The following is a 24,649-nucleotide window of genomic DNA, read 5'->3' as shown; positions in this document are numbered from 1 at the left end:
TCTCTGGCATTAATGTTTCTGGTGTTCTGCTTTCTTGACTTTCTTTTCAGGTTGACAACCAGATCATGAAAGTTGTGCAGCAAATCGTGAACCAGGCCAACTCTGGCCATCAGATCATTGTCCAAAATGTTTCCATGGAAGACAGCAATGAGGAAATAGCGGATGCAATCACCATAGCAACCCCTGATAGCCTCACCGAGCAGGTTGCAATGACTCTGGCCTCCAGCATCGAGGAAGGAGAGGCCTTGACGACCAATAGCAGCCTGGAGACCAGCCACGACACTGTCACTATGGTGGGAGCTGATGACATTGAGATGCTGGAACACGCTGATGAATACATGATTGCTACCCAGGATGGAGATGTGGAAATACAAACAGTGGTGGTGGGTGAATGAATGAATGACGGGAGCTCTTACTGACCCTCCCCACATCACTACTCAGGGAAAAGAAATAATTCATAGGGTGGATGCAAGAACCCTGAATACTGCACTACGGGTCAATGCTTCACGCCAGGAACTCGATGCCTGGTAGCTCCATGTAAAGGTCGCTTTCCAAGCCACAGATTGATGCGTGTCAATATTGATTGTATTAAATTATATTAATGAAACTTGAGCTTAAGGTCTTCCTGCATCACTCAAGCTGTGAGCCAGTTTGCAACTGATTGTGCTGAGATATCCAGTTACTTCGTACTGTGACTGAGCAGTCTATTTAGCACTTGTACCCAGGGGATGGAGTTGATATGTGACCCAGTTACTGGGCAGTGACATCAGTGATGGGTCTGTGCCCACAGGTAGTCTGCTGATGGTGAGAGCAGGGCAGGAAGAGACAATGTGATGGGCTGATAAACTGGATTAGTGTTGACCAACAGCTGAGCTTCTCCTCGCAGTTACTCTGTGTGTCCGATTCTTTGCTTTCTCCTACCTCACCCCCTTGTTTTCTGTAAATACATACCTTGTGATGAAAACAGGCCCCTTCCCTTCTATTACACACGTGGAGCTGAGTTTAATGCTCTAGTTATTCTGCCTTATTTAAGATTCAATTGCTTTATCAAGGGTTGTTTAGATATTAAATCAATGAGGTATCAGTAAGGACTGGAAAATAAAACACTAGTCTAGGAGGGGAGGGTGGCACCAGGCAGGCAATTGTGAGAAACTGACATTTATGATTGGTAGTAAAAAGAAATTGAGAAACAGATTTGATTAAAAGATCTCTAGGGCCCCTCCAGCGTGGGTTTCATTCCCAATCACAGCTCATGTTCACGTAATGGTGAAACTGAAAACTCTATTCTTTTAATGGAAGAATTCAAATGCAAGAAACCAAATGTAGTTCAGAGCTGTTCCCAGCAGGACACTTGATTTGATGCAACCTTTGTCGACTCATTTATTTAAAAAACGATTCATGAAATAGTTGTGACAAGTTTCTGTCTTGCTATTTCAGCTGCAGTGATGGGAACTTGGAGTAACAATCTTGGCAAAGAGTAGCTCTGTGCATTAAGTATCATTGGATTACTCATTCCTTTGATAAATGATACCTTGTGGCACTCACCTCTGAACTCTGTTGGAATCCTGAAGAGAATCCTGCACCCTCTCGTTTCATCTCTTAAAAGGACAAGAATTTATTTTCATTTCTGCGCCAGGAATGTGAAGTATAGTGAACAGAGCCACGGGAAACTAGAATTCAAGAATTTGATCCCCAATATCTTGGTTAAAGACCTCAGAACCCTTTGTAATAAAAATGGAATATTGGTTATTGCAACATATGAGCCAATGGCCCTGACAGTGATTCTGCTTTCCTTGAGACTGTTAAACTGGATGTGGTACTTCTACTTCCGTTATATGTACAGGACTCTTCATGATGGAGTGCTGTTTTTATATTGTGTGATAGTTTGTTGCATGTACATAATGAGCTTACTTGTACTTTTCCAGGCCATCCACCGCTAACTGCCTCTGTTGTAAATAAGATTCGAGAGTTGCCTATCTCGCTGTAAATAAAAATGCAGGATTTTTTAAACCGATTCTCTATAACAGCATGTTTTCTACCCCATTTAACAGTTCATTTAATCAAATAATGCATTTATGAATAATATTTAGGTAGTTGTTTCAGGGACGTTTTTCACAAATGTGGAGGACTTTTAAACTTATTTTGGAAAACAGACGGGTATATCTGCAGAAAGTGGCCTTAAGTATGAACAAAACTAACTGGATTGTGACAAAAAAACAAATTGCATGTGACAGATCAACGTGATGCAAGGTATGTGTCCCTTCAGAGATTACCTGTCAAGCTTTTCATAGCAGAAAGATTATGTTAGCATTGTATAGATTGTAAAGTATTCCTTTTAGATATTGCCAACAGTGCTTTTGCTACTTGGTAATGAACTGTGTGCCTGGAGTACAGATAATTGCCCATTCACAGGGTCACTGTTTCAGGAACTAAAACTCAATATGGGTAGCAGAGTTTAGAATAGGCACAGATGTGCTTAACTCTACTGCAGGATCTTCCTGCTGACGGACATTTTTTTTCACTCTTGTTTGTGAGTGCAATGGCTAACTGCTGCATTGGGGCATTCCCACCAGCAAGGGCTGCTGCATTACGGTGTCCTGGACATGGGACATGCTCTGTGGAACGGATGTATTTTATGAATGAATATGCCATGTGGTTCTGTATGAGAATTTCATCCTTTTATATTAATTTAATGTTTTATTTTCAGTGTATTCAAGGCATGTGTCAAGATAACTACTTTGCTGATCCTCACTGGCACCTCACTATGTGACCTGGTTGACCGCAAATAAAGGTGGAGTTTGAACATCACTCCTTTGTGTACCATTTAATTGTCAAATAATCTGTTTGGTGTTTACCCATACAGTTCTAGGCACTAAACAATAACCCTCTTTTGCCCTTGAGCCGGTACTGAGATGAGCATTAAGTTGATATGTGTGAGTTGAGGAAAGGCTAAGCAAGGTTGGGTTTCTTTTCTTCAAGGGTTAAAGTTTAAGATCTAATTAAAATAAGGTTGTGAAAAGAACCGTCAACCTGATACAGATAAGTTCATACTTAGGGGCATGATGTAGTACGAAAATAGAAAATGCTGGGAAAATCTGGCAGGCAGCATCTGTGGAGAGAAAAACCGGAGTTTACATTGCAGGTTGATAACCTTTCATTCCTGCCCATCTATATCTGCGACACTTCTAACCACCCTTTGCCACTTCATCTAGTTCCAGCGTTCTGGCCCAAAGGCCTCATTGGGCCTCTGCTACTTCTTTGACCAACAGCCCAATCCATCCCAAAACACTGTTTCACCAGACCAATCTTTTTGAATATACAAATTCTGACTAAAAGGCATCAATCAGAAATGTTAATGTTAGAGAAGCTGGGCAGAACATTTCACCCACGTGGTAAGAGAGTTGTGAAATTCCAACAACGAAGAAACATTGAATCTCAACTTATTAATTACTCAGTTTTCTTCTGATGCTTCCTGTATTCTGTCCTCACCCAGAAGCTAATCACTCCTTTTCCTCCTGTTTCACTTTCTCTCTCAGGTGTGATCCCTACAGAAACCTTTCCTCACCACATCCATTGCAGTGTACCCAATTGGTCCACGAGCTTCAGATTTCTCTTGTGTGTGCACAGCTTTGGCAATTCATGCACATAGACATCTAAATTTCCACATCATGCCGTCACATCCATCACTGTCCCTGCTTCCTGATTGTGCAATTCTCTACCACTCCAGATTTAATTTAACCTGTTCTCTCATTTCACTAGTGTTGCAGATTCAGGCCCACTGTAACAGTGTCAAACTCTTGTTGAAATCAAACTAATTTCCTCACCTTCTCAGAAAAAATGGTCCTCCTTAACCTCTCATGTCAGGGGAATTGAGCACAAAGTGAAGAAAGTCATGGATGTTGTGGACAAAGTGCCTGAACTAGTCCAAGTGATGCTGACTCTCTGTACAATTTGCACAATGGAGTGGAGGAATGAGGCTAAGGAGTAATCAACCCATTCTCGATTTTAATCTGTTAGACACAGTAAAAAAAAATAGTTGGTGGAAACTATAAATTTTTAAAAAATGTACAAATATTTCACCATTGAACAGAGGATCTTTCGGTGAAAGTGAACAAAAATGTCAGTTTCTGTCTCTTATCTGATTTTTTTCTGTTCTGTCTCAGGGCTGATGATTTCTTTCACATTTGTGATGATCCCTCTATGATAGATGTTGCCCCATATGCGTTTGTCTGGCCGGCTGTTGTCTATGTGGCACTGGCAACTGTTCTTAAGTTTGTACCACTCATTTGAAGTCTGATTGGTCATCACCAGGTAGAAGTGAAAAGCAGTGTAGCCTGCCAGCAGAAAGAAGGTGAGGAGCGTGAAGCCCAGCATGAAAAAAATCCGAGGAAAGGTCAGGAACAGTTTCTGCAAAAAGGACAATGTGTTAGTAATTAAAGAAATGGAATAAGAGAAAGCATCAGTAACTCAGATAGCAATAAGAACCAGTCCATCCTATTCCTCCTATGCAGTTATTTGTACTTAGTTACTGTTACAATCAAATTTTTTTCAACGGATATCACACCTTTCCCATCCTCAGGATGTTCCATATTGCTTTTGAAGTGCAGCTTTAATGTAGGAAATGTGGCAGTCAATTTGCATAAAGCAAGATTTTGCAAACAGCATTGATGTAATGACTCAATCTGATTTGGTGATATGAGGGGCAAACATTGGCCAGGCCCTGCCCCTCTTTGAATCATGCTGGGATCTTGATTTTAATATCTCATTAGATAGTGCTGCATTGAAGTATCAGCCTAGATTTTGTGCTCGTGTCTCTAGAGTGAGACGTGAACCCAAGACCTACTGACTTGGGCTAGAGTGTTACCTATGTTGATGGCTTGTACAATGGTGTAGTCAGAGCCCAGCATAGATGTCTCAGCGATTTTAACCCTAGTGACTGCAGAAGCAGAGAGCAACCTGGAAACCAGAGGGTAAGGTACAGATTTCACATTAGATGCTTCATCATATCAGTTCAGCAAATTAGTTATTTTATAACATTGAGACCTAAGTAATACTCAGTTCAGGACACCTGCTAGGAGAGAAGACATAATCAGTGTGCAGTGAATAAATTGAGGGGCTTGGGCTTTAAAAAACCTGTAGATTAGGGTTGACCACACCAATTTTTTTCTTACTCAAGGGGCCAATGAGCAAATTTTGGAAAGATAAAGTTTGGCACAACATTCAACATGAAAGCAATGTCAAAGCAATAAATTGATAATTTAAAAAAAATAAATAAACATTACTAAAAAGTGCCAAGCAGCAGAGCTAACCATAAAAACATTTTTGCCTTTTTGCTTCAGAAGCAGAGCTGGAGACAGACTGGACCCCAAGCCCTGGCACCACGGAAGGATGGAGATTGGGGTTGAGCTAAGGAGTTGTGTTTAACTTAAGCTGACCTTGTGTTTGCCTCTGGCAGCATACACTCCGAGCTGGTCTCGGTGGGAGTCATGTGAAGTGGGTGTCAGAAGTGGGTTGCCTCCTCTCCCTGCCTGCTTTGTGGATAGGTTTTTGGGGAGGGAGGACGGGAAGGGCGTGTGTCTGACTCACTCCAAGTCTCAGGGCTCTCGCTGTCTCGCTCACATTCATGCAGAATCTCTCACTCCCTATATGGGACCCATAAGGTTTGGACACTTTACTGCCAAGGAGGAATTCAGGATGGCTGTGATAGTGTCAAGGTGCACTTCTGCACTCTGCCCTGTCTGAGATTCCAACTGCTCTGGGGGGGCCTGGTGGGTGCTGTTTCTGCAACTGCTGTTCCTTGTGGTCACCGTGGTCTGCTCTCCATTCTTGACCTCTGTGTTCCTTTATGAGGCCAGTGCCTGTACAGGAAGGTGAGAGAGAATAGACCTTGGCTACTTACCTTCGCACTGCTCCCCCAATCACAAACTGTGACTCTCCCACATATGCTGCTGATAGGTTCACTGGTGCACAGCAAACACAGGAGAGAAACAGCATGATTGGAGGAGCCACTCCTTGCAGATCTTTCACTTGGAAGTACCTATATCTTTAACAGTGAGTCCATGGACTGGATAGAGAGATACAGCAGCCCAGATTGTGGCCCAGTATGTTAGACAACCTTGCTGTCAATTATTGGAATTATCATGAAAATATAATAATTTTCATAATATTGTGATTTGTTGTAAAGGTAGGTAAATAGTGGGGTTTGGATTAGTTTGTGTGTGTGGGGGGGATTTAATTGAATTGGAGACAGCTGGTCTGGAGCCTTTGAGTTACCAAAAGGGAAGCTAGGTTTGAAATGCTAAAAGCATAAACATGGTTGAAGTTTCAAAATGTGAGGAAAATTTGCATTTTTAGATAAATTAGAGTAGTTTGAATTTCAAAGAGATGGTAGGATATTACACCTAGCTAAAAAAAGCTAAGCCAAGCAGTGTGTTTATTTTTTCCAAAGGTTACTAATAATGAGTACTATGAATGATTTATATAATGGGGAAAGTAAAGTTGCAAAGACATATTGGAACAATGGAATTTACATTAAAAAGGGAGAAACATGTATAAAGGAGATGAAGTTATGTGTAAAGGTGAAGGAATTCTAAGATCTAACATAAGTGTGAAAAGCCTCCAGCCTATGTGCATCAAGTTGCTGTCTACAGAAATCGAAGCTAAGAAAATCACTTTGAATATCACTGTCCAAGGTATTGTGTGCTTTGCCTGGGTCTGTTGAAACTTATTATTTTTTTTACTGTTGCCTTAACAGAGGTGTAACTGGGAGCCAGATTAGTTAGGGTATTTAGGAGTTATTATAGTAGTAATTTGCAGACCTATGTATGTGCTTAAAATCTTTTCTATTAATAAATGTTTAATTTAGTTTTGTAAAAAAACCTCAGCCTCGGTGGACTTATTACTACTGAATTCAAGGCATGCATCTCGAAATAAAATACAAAATAGCAAAACAAGATGAACTGGCATTAGTTAATGTAAAATTACGTTGTCATTATTTTTCTATTGTTTAATAAATGTGTATAGCAGTTGAAGCCTGTCAAAGCATAGCATTGTTCTGCCAAAGACAAAAAAGATCATGTGAAATCGTGTGATAAAACAAGTTTCTGAAATGATGAAACGGGGCAGTTACAGTTTAATTCCTGGGCTTGCCCATTCGAGGGAAAGATGGAACATTTTTCAGAGTTGCATCTGGCATTTAATTGATATTTTACTTTTTTAAAAGCAGGTACTACACTTACAAGCTAAATTCTATTTCCTAGTAAATGGCTTGGCTTGGCTGCCAATTATGTGGAACTAACAACCTTTATATAGTACAAGGATTCTGGAAGATTATCCAACAGCAACTTAATTTTTTACAAAATCCTGAACAAACAATATAGATTGGCCACAGACTTAAAGAATCATAAATAACTCTACCTGGACTATATACAGGATGCCAACAGGCACGTGTTCACCATCAGTATTTACATACATTGCCTGATGTAGGTTAGACATCAGTGCCACCTGGATAAGGAATCTCACAGTCACGGTTCCCACAGCAGCTGCCATCCCTGACAGGGTCACCAGGTACAACAGGAAGTAGCGTATGTTTAATGCCCCTATGCAGTTATTCACCCAGACACAATGATGGTCAAATCGATGGACGCACCGGTTACACACACCTGAGGAGAAGAGGAAATCATTAGCAGATGACTGTGGTGCCAGGGGTTAGGCACTGTCCTTTCATCCCCGATGCCCAGCACCAAATCCAGCCCAAGTAGGAGAGACAGAAGTCCTTTCTCGCTGCTATTCTATAAATCCTGATTAAAATGAGAGAATTCCCAGAGGACAATTGATCCACTAGAAAGGACTGTATCTGCCAAAATCTTTGAGGCGCCTTTGGATTTTAGGAAATAGTATTAGAACATGTGCTTGTGTGGCTGCTCAGGTGAAGTACCGGATGCCACATGTGGCTCTGTGGCCAAGACGAGTCGGGACCTTTAGGAAAGAAACCATGTTTTGGTTTTCGTATCTCAGCTGGCAGAACCAGTGCACCATTAATGCCCATATGCTCTGCTCAACCCTGTGGAGCACCAGGGACTTGTTAATTTATGTTAGTGGCCATTAATAGCTGAGTTGCTCTTGGTCCCTTTAGTTTTCTATAGTACAATATGCAAAAGCCTACTATTTCTCCAACCCCATCCACCCCACTGATTGTGCTGTCGACTGGGTTTTACCATTTTTAATCTGCAATTGAGTTTTTAAAAAATAGTTGCATGTTTTATATATGGCTCAAAAAGAGTAATTCCTGCAAATTCACTCATTCTTGTGAATTTTCTACAATTATCAGAAGTTGGTAGACACTGTTTGTAAAGAATAAGAGTGCAGAACCCAAATCATCTGCAGTCTCACACAAAAGACCTGACTGGCCATGTGCTTTCCCTGGCTGGAGAGGAGAATTCACAAAACATTTCTGCAAATACACAGCAAGTCCATCAGAATTTGAAAATCATTGTCTGTTTATCAGAACTGTTGTAAGTTTCTTACGGCAGTGCTTTGACCGTGCTGGCTTTGCAAGTTCACACGTAGGGCAGATGTGGGATTGTTGATACAAAATTCCGTCATACATATACACTTTCAGCAGCTGCTTATGGTTTGAAGGAGAAATCATACCTTTGAGAAACAAACAAGAAATACACATTAAGCTCAAATAATTTAACTGTTGCAAATCCTGTGAATCAGTTGAAGCAATCACAGCCACAAATTGAAAGTGTCTGAAACTAAGTTCTCATGAAAGGTAAACCTGAAATGTTAACTCTGTTTCTCTCTCCATTGATGCTACCTGACCTGCTGAGTGTTTCCAGCATTTTCGGTTTTTAATTTCAAATTTCCAGCATCCACTTTTGTTTTAGTGTCTAAAATTCTTTGATCTGATTTGTAATAATTCCTGTAACTCCATGACTTCTGTCCAGTCTGTTAAGGGTGCTGCGTGCTCCAAGTAAACAATTGATCAATGTTCTACGTTCCTCTCCTTTCTTGGGGGAAGCACTAGGCTTTTACCTGCTTGTTCCATCTGGCAACCAGGATGAGATTGGAAATACAGGCAGCATTTCTGCAGCAAGTTCCTAGAAGAGATCTGGCTCAATGCACTGCCTCCAGTTTAGAAAATTTTAAACAAACAGCAGAGATGATGCAGCACCATTCAATTATGTTTAATTTGTACATTGTAATCAAAGACTATGCTAGGAGAGATGGTGGTGTAGTGATATTATTACTGGACTAGTAATCCAGAGTCCCATCCTAATGCTTTAGGGGCATGTGTTCAAATCCCACCATGGCAGCTGGTGAAATTTTAATTCAATTAATAAAAATCTGGAATTGAAAGCTAATCTCAGTAATGACCATAAAACTATCATAGATTGTTACCAAAAAAAAACATTGGCCTACTGATGTCCTTTAGGGAAGGAAATCTGCCATCCTTCCTTGGTCTGGCCTACCTGTGACTCCAGACCCATGGTAATACAGTTGACTCTTAACTGCCCTCTGAAACAGTTCAAGGGCAATGAGGGATGGGCAACAAATGTTGGCCTTGCCAGTGATACCCAAATTCCATGAAAGAATAAAAGAAAAACTAATTTGTCCAGAGGCAAAAGGCAGGCAGAGTTGTCTTAAAGAAGAAACTTAATTTCTAAAACACGTTTCATAACCTCAGGATGATCCAAAGCGCTTTACAGCCAATTAAGTACTCTTTTGAAGTGGAGTTACCATTGTATTTTGGAGATATGGCAGCCAATTGTGCACAACAAGGTCTCATAAACAGCAATGAGTTAATGACCAGAAAATCTTCAGTAATGATGTTTGAAGAATAAATATTGGTCAGGACAACAGGAGAGAACTCCCCTGCTATTCTCCAAAATAATGCCATGGAATATTGTACGTCCATCAGAGAAGACAGATAGGGCTTTGGTTTAAGGTCTCATCCAAAGAGGGCAAATCCGACAGTGCAGCTCTCATTCAGAACCGCACTGGAATGCTGGTCTAGATATGTGCTCAAGTTTCTGGAGTGGGATTTGAATCCAAACCTTTGTCTCAGTGGCAAGAGTGCTACCAACAGCAGCCGGTTAAGAGCTGCAGGTAACATTGAGGAATGGCCTCGGTCAGCTGAGAAAGGGTGACAGCAGATTAGGGTGAGACATCTGTCTGCCTAATTGCTTTAATAGTCTGTTTCTTACCAGGGTCTTTGGTGCAGCATTGATAGAAAAAGTACATCTTCCCAAGCACCAGGATGTAAGGCAGCAGCAGAATACTTCGTCTGAATCCCAGCTCCAAGCTGTAAGGAAACACTTCCCATGAATACTCTCCATACACAGCTACTTCTAACACAAGATGCAGGACCAGGAAAAAGGAGCTTCTGTTAAAAGAAAAAAGTGAAATATCAGATTCTTGATTTGCTTTATTGTGCCTAATATTCCCTCAGTACTTCAAAGTTAATACATTCTTGTATTCATAAGGAATTATCCTGTCTATTTACCAGTTAAGTCTTTGCTCAGGGTAATTTCACTTTTACATTGTGCAAATCCATTGGTTCAACAACTTCTGTCTTCTCTGTGGACAATTCCATATCATTGTCGTAGCTACCTGGCCCCCATTTGCACAAACTAATACAGACTTTGGAATGAAATTCCAGGAACACATATTTATGTCAGGCCTTAACATTTTCCACGTACAGAAATGATTTGAACTTGGAACCAAGAGGAAATAAACAATATTTGTCAACAATACGAAATTAGGAATTGTGGCAAACTGAAGTAGAATGCAGGAACTTTAGGGAAGTGGGTAGATATGTGGCAAATGTAGATAAATGTAATATGGCACATTTTGGAACAGAGAATAGAAAGATAAATGATGAATATTGCTGAAAAAAGACTTTTTGTCAAAGTTTTTTGTCTTGTACTCATCAGGACAATTCACAAGAAAATACCAATGTCAGGGGAAACAACATATTTATACTGTTAATCATACACTCCATAGCAACGCCTCTACCAGAGTCCACTTGCCAACCAATCAACACTCTCATGGAGTATAAATATGTTGTTTCTACTGACATTGACTCTATTTTCTTGCGAATTGTCCTGATGAGTGAAACACGAAAAGCTTCGACAAAAAAAAAGTCTCTTAATACTAAAGTTCTGTACTAGCAAATGACTATAAATGACGAAATGCTCAATGGGATTGAAGGATGCAGATATACAGGATCCCAAGTGCAATGCCAGGAGACCAAAATTATATCCTGACTTTTATAAGTAGGCTCTTGAATATAAAACCGTGTGGGTGACAAAGAATCTCTTGGGCACTGATTATTCATTTGGGAATACCGTGCACTTTGGGATACAAAGGATTTTGGAAACATAAAAAAGATGCATTGTAGATTAAATAGGACAAAACTTGAATGGAAAAATATAATGAGGCTTGAAAAATAATGATTGGCATTTGTGTAGCACCTTTTTATGACCACCTGACATCTCAAAGCGCTTTACAGCCAATGAAGTACTTCTGAAGTACTTGTTAAGTAGGAAAAGTAGCAGCCAATTTCCCACAAACATCAAGTTAATAATGACCGGATAATCTGTTGTTGTGATGTTGATTAAGGGATAAATGTTGGCCAAGACACAAGGAATAACTCCCCTGCTCTTCTTCAAAATAGTGCCATGGGATCTCTTATATCCACCAAGCAAGCATATGGGGCCTTTGTTTAACGGCTCAACAAAGTCACCCTCAACAGTGCAGCACTCCCTCAGTACTGCACTGGAGTGTCAGCCTTGATTTTTCTGCTCAAGCCCTGGAGTGGGACTTGAATTTGGAATCTTGCGATTTAGAGGCGAGAGTTCCATGAACTGAGCCACAGCTGACACTATTCATTGGAAAACTATTCATTAGACAAGGTAAATGTGGGATCTGATAGAAGCACCTAAAATTCTTAAGTGGTTTGATACCCAACTGATTCAGCCAACCAGGACTTTTCCCAACCTCAGTTGAATGCAGTATTGTGGCGAATAGACGGTTGCTCGCTCTGTCTGTACAAACTGATTGAGCATAGATATGCACAGGTGATTTCAGAATGTCCACACTTACCTCTGGTGGATGAGCCTATGTAAAGCAAGCTGCATTACTAACTGCAGCCATTGAGGAATCACTGGCCCAATCACCTGTTAGTAACAGAAATAAAATGGAGATGTGAAAAAGGAAGAAAGGACTGGCATTTATTTATTTAGTGCCTTTTGTGACCATGGAGCATCCTGATGCACTTTACAACTAATTAGATTATTGTGAAGTATAGGCACTATTGTCATGTGGGAAATCTGGCAGACAATTTGCACACATCAAGCTCTTGCAAACAACAATGCGATAATGACTAGATGGTCCATTTTGTTTTAGTAATGTTGAATGGAGGCCAAGTATTGACCAGGCCACCAAGGAAAACGCCCCTGTTCTTTTTTGATTAATGCCTTGCAATCTTTCATATTCACCCAAGAGGGCAAGACGTTGATTTAACTTCTTGTCCAAAAGGCGATACCCCCAACAGTGTACCATTTCGTCAGTACTGCAATGGAGTGTCAGCCTAGATTATGTGCTCAAGTTTCTGACAGGGTCTTGAGCCCATGACCTAATGACACAAAAGAATACACTAGCCACTGAACAAAGGCTGAGAAAAGCAATGGCACTGTTATGAAAATGGAACACAAACATAGTTCCTCCTGATAACCAGCACGATGAGGTGGCCCTTCTCATGCCCATTGCACCATTTCAGCTTGTTTATTGTGAGTTTGGAGTATTTAGATCCAAGCATATTTTCAGCTGCATACAAAATTTAGCAACAAATTCAAATGAAGCGTGGCAAAACAAAAATAGGAAATCAAGGTAATTTTTTTCAATAAAAAAGTAGTAAAGATCTGGAACAAACAATCAGCAAGGATGGCAGAACGAGAAACTATAAGGAGATTCAAATAGGGATGCAGGAAGGGCAATGGAAATCAGGGTTATTAGGCTTACTAGGGATGTGGCTTTGCTGTGTCATGCATAAATACGAATAAAAAGCAGAATAAATACGGAATAATATTTTGGGATACGGTATATGTATAATTTGAGACACGATGTGTGGTGAGTGTAGTATGTCTTGGGAGGTACAGGAGGCTTTGAACCTACGGTTCCCAAACCTCTCCATTACTGCGGTTTTCCTTGTTTCACATCTGGGTTGGTTGTAGACTAATTGATAGAGATTGATTGCTACAATTTGTTAAAAATGCCATTATCTTGTATCATGCGACTGTCATTCTACCTGTGGTGGAAAGTTGACTAGATGGACCTTGGTCATTTTTTGTCTAGTGATTCCAATATTTTTCTATAAACGGGTCAAAAGTATTATTGTGCAAGCTCAATGGTGAATTGAAATGGACCAATTATATATTCTTGTATTAAAATGTTACTAATCCTTATCAATTACTCCATGAAAGCAACCCATTTTCTTGGCAACACAGCTCCCTCACCTGTATCATAGGTTATAAAAAAAATCACAAACCTCTTCTTTGTGACAAACCCTAGATCCATACAGCACTCACCATTCTCTGCCTTCGACAGGACCAAGGTACTAACATATATTGAACAAGAGGCAATACAATTACCACCCTAATTGCAGCCCAGTCAATTTCAGTGACATTAAGTAAAAAAAAAAATCACTTTCTAAAACCTCCCAGGCTTTGGATACTGCCTATTGGGAAATTGCTTGTAAAATTGAAAGATCTGTCTCTCACACTAGTCAAGCAAAAGCCTAACACTCACCTTTTAGCCAATGTCCCAAACTCCATCATCACCACCCCTGGGTATATCTGTCCTATTGGCAGGATATAACCACCAGAGGTGACAGCAGAGCGAGGGCATGGCTCTTGGAGTTCTCAACATTGACCCTGAACATTAGAGTTTGATAGCATCAAGTCAAACATGGATAAATAAACCTCCTGCTGTTATACCAACTACCATCCTCCCTCAGCTGATGGATCGATACTTCTTTGTATGAACACCACTTAGAAGAAGCATTGAGGGTAGCAAGGGCACAGAATGTTCTCTGGATGGGGAACTTCAATGTCCATCACCAAGAGTGGAACTGTAACACCAGTACTGACCAAACTGGCTGATTCCTGAAAGGCATAATTTCCTGACTGGGTCTGTGGCAGGTAATAAGAACAAAGACTTGCATTTATATAGCACCTTTCATAACCACTGGATGCTCCAAAGTGCTTAACAGCCAATGAAGTAGTCTTGAAGTGTGTCACTGTTGTAGGGAACCCAGCAACCAATTTGCACACAGCAATCTCCCACATAGACCAAAGTGATAATGACCAGATAGTTTGTTTTTCAAATGTTGATCAAGGGACTTATATTGGCCAGGGCACCAGGGATAATTCCTCAGCTCTTTTTCAAAATAGTGTCATAGGATCTTAAACATGTGACTGAGGGTCACTTGGAGCCTCAGTTTAATGTCTCATCTGAATGATGGCAACTCCAACAGTACAGAACTCCCTCAGTATTGCATTGGAGTGTCAGCTTTTTGTGATTAAGTCCTGGAGTTGGACTTGAACGCAAAACCTTCTGACTCAGAAACGAGAGAATGTTACCAACTGAGCTACAGCTGACACTGCATGATCTTTTGCCTGGGAACAAACCAAAGACTTTTCACGTGTAAAGTGTGATAACATAAGAAATAGAAGGAGTAGGTCATTTGGCCATTGAGCCTGCTCCACCATTTGATAAGATCATGGCTGATCCGATTGTGGCCTTAATTCCACTTTCCTACCTGTTCCCTAAAACCCTTAACTCCCTTGTTGATCAAAAATCTGTCTAACTCAGCCTTGAATATATTCAGTGATCCAGTCTCCATTGCTCTCTGTGGAAGAGAATTCCAAAGACTAATGATCCTCAGAGAAGAAATTCCTCCTCATCTCCATCTTAAATGGGAGACCCCTTACTTTTAAACTATGCCCCCTTGTTCTAGATTCCCCCTCAAAGGGAAACAACCTTTCAGCATTTACCCTGTCAAGTCCCCTCTGAATCTCATGTTTCAATACGATCACCTCTCATTCTTCTAAACTCCAATGAGTATAGGCCTAACCTGTTAAACCTTTCTGCACAAGACTACCGCTGCTTCATCCCAGGAATCAGTCTAGTGAGCCTTCTCTGAGCTGCCTACAAGTATATCCTTCCTTAAGTAAGGAGACCAAAACTGTACACAGTACTGCTGGTGCGGTCTCACTAATGCCCTGTACAGTTGTAGCAAGACTTCGCTACTTTTATACCGTATCCTCTTTGCAATAAAGGCCAACATTCCATTTCCCTTCCTAAATATCCTCTGTACCTGCATGCTAACTTTTTTGTAATTCATGCACAAAGACACCCAGATGCTAGAAGGATATGCTGATGGGGTTAGATAATGAGCTGTGGGAGGAAGCTCATGTGGAACATGGACCAGTTGTGCCAAATGTCTTGTTTCTGTGCTTTGTTATATGGTATTTATCCTGTTCACCTTTAAATATAGTGATTGCATCTGTTTCAGAAATCGTGAGTAGAATCATAGGAATTTCTAGAGAGAAGGACAAAACAAGGAAGAAACATAAATGATTGATAGAAACAAAAAAGTCTGAGAAAAAAAATCAGTATATCAACAACATATAAAACCAGTTAGAAAATCTGCCCACAGGCAACTTGCAGAGCAGCATTTAAGCAAAAAATTGCACTCATTTGATGACAAATTTCCAGGCACTGTTTTGCTGTTTGGCCAATAAAAAGCAATTGGGTGGATCTCGCACTAGCTCAGGCCAAGGTCTCCAATTTTACTCAAGAGTCTCTATTCACTGTTTCAGAGCATTCATTTCAGTTCAGCAAGTCACTTAGTTATAGATGACATCACAGCCAAGCAGTTTCTTCTAAGGATTCTGATGAAAGGTTATCAACCTGAAACAGTAACTCTGTTTTTCTCTCTCCACAGATACTGCCAGACCTGAGTATTCCAGCATTTTCTAATTTTACTTTTCAGCAAAGGTCACTCAGTAGCGATGAGGAGCAAGAACCCTGGCTGCTTTTCCCTTTACCAACCCTGGGACATTGAGCCCAATTTTAGCACTTCTACTGCTATTGGTGAGAACAGCTGGTTCAACACAGATCTGGGATGGAAACACGTTCCTATTAAATTGCAGTTACCCGAGTCACATGGTGTGAGATCCTTGCAAAACATTCCTGGCTTTGCCTTGAGAATTTGATGGCGACCACCATGCAGGAGATGCAAATGGCCAAGTAAATGAGGAACAGAATAAGGAAATCCATCACCGTGCCTAAAAATATAGCTCAGTATCACGGCCAGGACCTGTGCAACTGTTGAAGTCAGCACCTGAGAGACAGAAGAAATCACATCAAAATAGTTGAGTTTACTATTGCATTTTACTAGTACCTTTGAATGTTAGGGCAGTAGGTTCACAAAGTGTATCTTGCGTTACAATCAGAATTTGAGCCAAGAAAAGGGAATAAGTTAGGAATAACTGAGAGGGGAACCAATGTTGGAATTCTCACTCCAGTCTCTGTCACTTGAAATTGTCTTATCTTGCCAACATAAATTTTAATAACATAAAACATCAAAAATTCAAGTTTCAGAGGAATGACAAATGCATTCACTTAAAGCACCTTTAAGATATCAGCGGTTTGGAATAATATTGCATTAGATACAGGAGCTGAAAGGGAGTTATGCTATGATCTAGGTGCCGTGTGGGACAATTTCAGAGCTTCAGAGGTCTATGCTGAGTGAGCTAGGTGACTGACACACAAGCCATTGATACGTTCTAAAAGTCTACGGACCAAGCTACTAGAAAGCCATACTGAGGATTGCTGTTTGCTTAATGTGGAGCAAACATTATAGCTCCTGGAGGATACATCACATTCATGCAAATATGGACAGTTCAGGTGCAAGTTGGCATGGCTAAACAGCGAGACTGCTAAAGATTAAGAATTAAAACCACATTTTCACCAGTACAGAAAAGGAGAAATTTGCAGGGCTATGCAGCAGGGGAGTGGGTCTAATTGGACAGTTCTTTCAAAGAGCTGGCAGTGATACATGGGCCAGATGGCTGCTACCGGTGGTTTATAATTCTATAACGTTGCTAAGCTTTCCAGTGTTTGTCACCTAGAATCAATTTTCCTATTAGGAGATAGGCTGCTCTTTTACAAGGAAAAATTTCTGGAGCGGAATGGAAGAATCCTGGCCCCAAGTGACAGATTTACACTTTGGTGTTCCATCCATGTGCCATGCTGGCTGGTCAATCATCAGCAGAGCCCTGGATTATGGTGGCAGACCTTCCTGTTTCAGTTATTGGCTTATTGAGCCTGCTGCACTGAGATGACTTGGTTACAATTTTCTATGTGATCTTGGTGCCAACTGAGCACCAGATATTTTTGTTTACCGCTCCCTTTCTGCACCAAACCAGCACAGTCCCCCCTTCTGCACTCTGTCTCCCTCAAGGCTCAGCACTATGACATCCTCGCACTGTTCCCTGCCATCAGTACACACTCCATTCTTCCTGCAATCTATCCCCTTCGCCCACTTCTGTCCTACCCGCACTGCCTTCCCCCAGCCCTGCACTCTCCACCACTCTCCAACCCCGTCACCCCACACTCTTCCCCAACCTTGCCCCCAGTATCCCCACACTCTTCCCCAACCCCTTGCCCCAGTATCCCCCGCGCCCTTCCCAAACCCCCACCCCCCCCCAATTCCCCTGCACCCTTCCCCAACCCCCACCGCCCCCGGTATCCCCGCACTCTTCCCCAACCCCAACCCCCCAGTATCCCTGCACTCCCCCCTCCCCCCCAAGTGTCCTCGCACTTCCGCCCCCCCCCCCCCCACCACCCCACCCCACTCGCACTTCCGCCCCCCCCCACCGCCCTCGCACTTCCGCCCCCTCCCCCACCGCCCTCGCACTTCCGCACCCTCCCCCACCGCCCTCGCACTTCCGCACCCCCCCACCGCCCTCGCACTTCCGCCCCCCCCCACCGCCCTCGCACTTCCGCCCCCCCCCCACCGCCCTCGCACTTCCGCCCCCCCCCACCGCCCACGCACTTCCACCCACCGCCCTCGCACTTCCGCGCCCCACCCACCGCCCTCGCACTTCCGCCCCCCACCCACCGCCCTCGCACTTCCGCCCCCCACCCACCGCCCTCGCACTTCCGCCCCCCACCCACCGCCCTCGCACTTCCGCCCCCCACCCACCGCCCTCGCACTTCCGCCCCCCACCCACCGCCCTCGCACTTCCGCCCCCCACCCACCGCCCTCGCACTTCCGCCCCCCACCCACCGCCCTCGCACTTCCGCCCCCCACCCACCGCCCTCGCACTTCCGCCCCCCCCCCCCCACCGCCCTTCCCCCCCCCCCCACCGCCCTCGCACTTCCCCCCCCCCCACCGCCCTCGCACTTCCCCCCCCCACCGCCCTCGCACTTCCGCCCCCCCCACCGCCCTCGCACTTCCCCCCCCACCGCCCTCGCACTTCCCCCCCCACCGCCCTCGCACTTCCCCCCCCACCGCCCTCGCACTTCCCCCCCCACCGCCCTCGCACTTCCCCCCCCACCACCCTCGCACTTCCCCCCCCACCACCCTCGCACTTCCCCCCCCACCACCAAGTATCCCCGCACTTCCCCCCACCACCACCAAGTATCCCCGCACTTCCCCCCACCCCACCAAGTATCCCCGCACTTCCCCCCCCCACCAAGTATCCCCGCACTTCCCCCCCCACACCAAGTATCCCCGCACTTCCATCCCCCCCACCAAGTATCCCCGCACTTCCATCCCCCCCACCAAGTATCCCCGCACTTCCATCCCCCCCCACCAAGTATCCCCGCACTTCCCCCCCCACCAAGTATCCCCGCACTCCCCCCCCCCCCACCAAGTATCCCCGCACTTCCCCCCCCCCACCAAGTATCCCCACACTTCCCCCACCCCCACCAAGTATCCCCGCACTTCCCTCCCCCCACCAAGTATCCCCGCACTTCCGCCCCCCAACACTCCCCCCCCCCAAAATATCCCCACACTTCCCCCCCCACCAAGTATCCCCGCACTTCCCCCCCCCCACCAAGTATCCCCGCACTTCCCTCCCCCCACCAAGTATCCCCGCACTTCCGCCCCCCAACACTCCCCCCCCCAAAATATCCCCACACTTCCCCCCCCACCAAGTATCCCCGCACTTCCCCCCCCCCACCAAGTATCCCCGCACTTCCCTCCCCCCACCAAGTATCCCCGCACTTCCGCCCCCCAACACTCCCCCCCCCAAAATATCCCCACACTTCCCCCCCCACCAAGTATCCCCGCACTTCCCCCCCCCACCAAGTATCCCCGCACTTCCCCCCCCACCACCAAGTATGCCCGCACTTCCCCCTCCCACCAGTATGCCCGCACTTCCCCCTCCCACCAGTATGCCCGCACTTCCCCCTCCCACCAGTATGCCCGCACTTCCCCCTCCCACCAGTATGCCCGCACTTCCCCCTCCCACCAGTATGCCCGCACTTCCCCCTCCCACCAGTATGCCCGCACTTCCCCCTCCCACCAGTATGCCCGCACTTCCCCCTCCCACCAGTATGCCCGCACTTCCCCCTCCCACCAGTATGCCCGCACTTCCCCCTCCCACCAGTATGCCCGCACTTCCCCCTCCCACCAGTATGCCCGCACTTCCCCCTCCCACCAGTATGCCCGCACTTCCCCCTCCCACCAGTATGCCCGCACTTCCCCCTCCCACCAGTATGCCCGCACTTCCCCCTCCCACCAGTATGCCCGCACTTCCCCCTCCCCACCCCAAGTATGCCTGCACTTTCCCCCCACAAAGTATCCCCACACTCTTTAGCCCCACTCCCCCAGTATCCCCACAGTCTCCCTTGCATCCCCACACCCCCCCCTACATCCCCAGTATCCCTGCCCTCTCCTTTTGTCCAACCATATCCCTTCTGCTCTCAAAAAACGCAAGAGGTAGGAGGAGTAGATCATACAGCCCCTCAAGCCTGCTCCGCCATTCAATACGAGCATTGTTGATCCTGGACTTCAATTCCACTTTCCTACCCTCTCCCCATATTCCTCATGACAAAAAATGTGACCATCCCTGCCTTAAATATATTCAATGATGGAGTATGCACAACCCTTTGGAGTAGAGAATTCCAAAGATTCACAACCCTTTGAGTGAAGTAATTTCTCCCTATCTCAGTCCTAAATGATCGGCCCCTTATCCTGAAACCATGCTCCCAGCTAGTGGAAACAACCTCTCAGTATCCACCCTGTCAAGCCCCTTCAGAATGTAGTATGTTTTACCTCATCCTTCCACACTGCAGAGAATTCAGGCCCAATTTACTCAGCCTCTCATCATAGGACAACCCTCTCATTCCAGGGCCCAATGTAGTGAACCTTTGATGTACTGTGTCCAATGCAATTATATTCTTCCTTAAATATGGAAACCAAAATTGCACACGGTATTCCAGATATGGTCTCACCAAAGTCTTGTACAACTGCAATAAGACTTCTTTATTTCTGTATTCCAGTCCCCTTGCAACAAAGGCCAACATGCCATTTGTCTTCCTAATTGCTTGCTGTACCTGCATGCTAACTTTGTATACTAGCACACCCAAGTCTCTCTGAACATCAATGTATACAAGTTTCACACCTTTTAAAAAATATTCTGCTTTTCCATTCTTATGACCAAAGTGAATAACCTCACACTTCCCCAAATTATACTTCATCTGCAATCTTCTTGCCCATTTACTTAACCTGTCTACATCTCTTTGCACTCTATGTCTTCCTCACAGCTTATATTTCCACCTAACTTTGTATCATTAGCACACTTAGATACATTACACTCCGTATCTTCGTCTAAGTCATTAATGTAGATTGTAAATAGCGGAGGCCCCAGCACTGATTCTTGCAGCCCTCCATTAGGCACAGCCTACCAACTTGAAAATGCCCCATTTATGCCTACTCTTTGCTTCTTGTCTGTTAATCAACCCTTTATCCATGCTAATATATTACCCACAACTTCATGAGCCCTTAGCTTGCCTATTAACCTTTTATGCAGCACCTTATCGAATGTTTTTTGGGCCAGGTATACTACATGTACTGATTCCCCTTTATCTAACCTACTAGTTACATCCTCAAAATACTCTAATAAATTTGTCAAGCACAATTTCCTTTTCATGAAAATAAAGGCAAAATACTGCGGATGCTGGAAATCTGAAACGAAAACAAAAAATGCTAAAACTCACCAGGTCTGACAGCATCTGTGGAGAGAGAGACAGAGATAACGTTTCGAGTCCGTATGACTTCTTCAGATCTAAAGGGAGTATGGACTTGAAACATTATCTCTGTCTCTCTCTCTCCACAAATGCTGTCAGATCTGCTGAGTTTTATCAGCATTTTTTGTTTTCGTTCCTTTTCATAAAACTATGTTGACTTTCATCATACTATGACTTTCTAAGTGCGTTAAGACTTTGTTAATAATGGATTCTAGCACTTTTCCAATGACTGATATTATGCCAACTGGCCCACAGTTCTCTATTTTCTCTCTCTCCTTTCTTGAATAACAGTGTTACATTTGCTAACTTCCAATCTGCTGGACTGCACCAAAATCTATGTAATTTAGGCAAATCATTACCAATGCATCCACTATCTATGCAGCTATCTCTTTTAGAGGCCTACAGTGTCGACCATCAGGCCCCATCTCACCTCATCCACAGCCCAGCTCCACCCTGTCCCCCTCTCTAGCCCGTACCGCCACATTCCTCCAGTTTAACCTCACCCTGTTAACCCAGCCCCGTCGCCATTTGCCCCATCCCTATTAGTCTCCCGTTTCCCCTGGCCCAGCCCCCTCCCCGCCCCGCACACCCTCTCCGCGTTCCTCCCCCAGGCATCTTCACTCTCCTGAGTTCTTTACCTGCTAATGTTCCTCAGGAACCTGTGATTCTAAATTGGCAGCTGTGCCGGAAATGCTAAGAGTGTCACTCAAATGGTCTCCATGGTGATCACAGTTCCGGCCCGCTGATTGGCTGCTCCTCGGGCGTCGGGGCTTAACAGCAACGCAATCTCTGCGCATGCGCGAAGGATGAAGACGCCCTCGGGCGGTAACCAGGCAACGGAAACCCTGCGGCCGAGAGGCGACCAGAGAAAAGCCGCCTGCAAACAGCAGCTCGAGTCTGTCTTTAGTGGAGCCTCACGGAGCAAAAAAACACTTGAAGCAATGTTTGTGCCTCATATTGTCAGGTATTGACGAAAATCTGTACAATTATCTCCATGCCCACTCAAGATTAATTTAAGGAAAGTCCTTTGAACTTATTAAAGTTACTGTGGCCAATTGCACTAATTTTGCACCTCCCGTGAAAATTCCCCAGTGGAAGACTACGTATCTTATTAAGTACCAATAATTACCCAATAAGAGCTAACCTGACCTCAGAAGTTGACCAACCTGCTTGAGGAAAAATACTTGCATTTATATTGCACCGTTCAGTGAAGACTATTGGGTGTCTCAAGGTGCTTTACAGCCAATTAAACACTTTTTAAGTGTTGTCACTGTTGACATGGGAAATGAGGCACTTATTTCGATTATATTTGCTGGGCGACTGTAGAACAACAGCGTTACCCTTACTGTTATGTTTTAATATTGGTACCACCGATAACTTTTTAAAGACTAATCGATACTCACGGAGGCGTGGAGGCGATTGAACATTGCAGCTCTGGTTTATTCTTCTGCAGTAACAGAACTAACAAAACAGCATGGATTCTGCAATCTCGTAATGCACTGGCTTGCAAAGTGCAGCAAGCTAAGCAAGACATTCAATATATAACATATTCCTCCCCCTTTATTGGAAATGTCAGTTTAACAAAACATTTTCTGAACAAGGGAAAGAGGGTAGACTGTCTCTATTTCCACTGAGCCTGTCTCAAGACTCTGACTTTATAAATTCAGATGCTCATGAGGTCTTCTCTCTTAGTGTGGTTTATGGTGGTCTTCTAGTGCTTTTACAGGGTCATGTTCATCAGAGACTAATGGCAATTTGGGATTTGTAGCGGAATCTGAAGTTGTGTCTAATGCAGACGAACGTGAGATGACTTCAACTTCAGTCGAGCTAGACTGAGGAGGTGGGACTGGAGTCAGCATTCCTTGACTTGGAAACAAAAATAAAAATACCTGGAAAAACTCAGCAGGTCTGGCAGCATCTGCGGAGAGGAACACAGTTAACGTTTTGAGTCCGTATGGCTCTTCAACAGAACTAAGTAAAGATAGAAAAGAGGTGAAATATAATAAACCAGCTTATATTTCACCTCTTTTCTAGTTTTACTTAGTTCTGTTGAAGAGTCATACGAACTCGAAACGTTAACTGTGTTCCTCTCCGCAGATGCTGCCAGACCTGCTGAGTTTTTCCAGGTATTTTTATTTTTATTTTGGATTTCCAGCATCTGCAGTTTTTTGCTTTTTTCCTTGACTTGGAGGTGGCTATTCCACAAGAGGTGTATCCTTAGATGGTGCTTGACTTGGCAGCAGTTGGTCAGCATGTCTCTGATAGGTGAGATCATTCACAATTTGGACTGTTTGTGAAACAGGTCCTGTCTGAGCAATTACCGTAGCAGAATTTTTTTTAGCTCTGGTAGCGTGATTACAAGTTAGAACTTTTTATCCAGAATAGAAAATTCTTGGCTTTGATCTTTGTGCTCTTCTTTCCACTTGGTTGTGCTGTTAATCTTGCACAACTTGTCGTGTTTTTGTTGGTGTCAGCAGATCAAAGCAAGTGTGCAGTTGCCATCCCATTATTCGGAATATTGGAGATGCTTTAGTCATAGATTGTGGCGTGTTTCAGTATGTCAGCAGAAATGTGTCTAGGTGCTTTTGAATGGAGGAATGTCCTTGTGCCGAACTGAAAGCACATTTCATGGTTTGAACAAATCTATCAGCTAATCCATTGTGGATGGGCGGTATGGTGCTGAAGCGATGTGATGAATTACATTATTTCTCAAAAAATTCTCAAACTCCTGCGAGACAAACTGAGGTCCATTGTCAGTCGTAAGTTGTTCTGGTAACCCATAATGACTGAACATTTCTCTTAGCCTTTGAATTGTACTTTCAGCTGTGGTCGAGGTCATCACTGAAACTTCTGGCATTTGGAATGAGCATCCACAACCACCATGATCATTGTTCGTTCAAATGGTTGAGCGAAATTGGTGTGGCTGCGCTGCCAAGGGTTTCCCGGCCAATCCTATGGTTGGAGGGGTGCCAATTGAGGCATGTTTCTCACACTCTGACATGAAGGACAGGGTCTTGCCTAGGCTTCAATGTCTTGGTCCAGGCCAGGCCACCAAAAGTAGCATCTTGCAATCTCTTTCAAGTGAACTATTCCACAGTGTCCAGAATGCAGTTGGTCCAACATTGGTTTCCTTAATGTTGGTGGAATAATAACTCATGCCCCAAAGCAAACACCCTGAAGTGACTGGAAACAGAAGGATGAAGGTGAGGAGAGATTCGGAAGTTCAGGGAAGAGTTGCCATGGATCACAAGATCCACAGCTTTGGACAATGTTGGGTCCGCTCAAATGCTCTTCTTGATTCGAACTGAAGTGATGG

At 44.0% G+C, this 24,649-nt stretch overlaps 2 protein-coding genes across 6 annotated transcripts in view; one reads left to right on the top strand and one right to left on the bottom strand.

The window, feature by feature from the left end:
• The window catches only part of e4f1 (E4F transcription factor 1), a 35,932-nt gene extending 31,270 nt beyond the window's left edge, over positions 1–4,662 (top strand). For 2 of the 3 annotated variants that reach the window (XM_078558496.1, XM_078558495.1), the window contains exon 14: positions 51–4,662. In XM_078558496.1, coding sequence (XP_078414622.1) covers positions 51–395 — 345 coding nt within the window. In that variant the 3' untranslated portion in view covers positions 396–4,662. The remainder of the gene's footprint in view (positions 1–50) is intronic. The other variant, XM_078558497.1, reaches the window with a different exon arrangement.
• Positions 2,015–22,081, bottom strand: zdhhc4 (zDHHC palmitoyltransferase 4). Of its 3 annotated transcripts, none has more exons than XM_078558498.1 (7): positions 21,972–22,081; positions 16,228–16,414; positions 12,112–12,185; positions 10,212–10,390; positions 8,527–8,652; positions 7,417–7,661; positions 2,015–4,407 (listed from the first exon to the last, which is right to left on the bottom strand). In XM_078558498.1, the coding sequence occupies exons 2-7, from the start codon at positions 16,348–16,350 to the stop codon at positions 4,135–4,137; spliced, it is 1,020 nt and encodes a 339-aa protein (XP_078414624.1). In that variant the 5' UTR covers positions 16,351–16,414; positions 21,972–22,081; the 3' UTR covers positions 2,015–4,134. The 3 variants fall into 3 exon arrangements, with proteins under 3 accessions (XP_078414624.1, XP_078414625.1, XP_078414626.1); XM_078558499.1 differs by lacking the exon at positions 16,228–16,414 and adding an exon at positions 15,554–15,610 and having other exon boundaries at positions 21,972–22,052; XM_078558500.1 differs by lacking the exon at positions 16,228–16,414 and having other exon boundaries at positions 21,972–22,065.
• Positions 22,082–24,649: the final 2,568 nt, after the last annotated feature.

Source organism: Cetorhinus maximus, chromosome 15 (genome assembly GCF_964194155.1).
Source record: "Cetorhinus maximus chromosome 15, sCetMax3.hap1.1, whole genome shotgun sequence".
Classification (NCBI taxonomy): domain Eukaryota; kingdom Metazoa; phylum Chordata; class Chondrichthyes; order Lamniformes; family Cetorhinidae; genus Cetorhinus; species Cetorhinus maximus.
The sequence above is the reverse complement of the archived record's forward strand: the minus strand, read 5'-3'. Positions and strand labels throughout refer to the sequence as shown.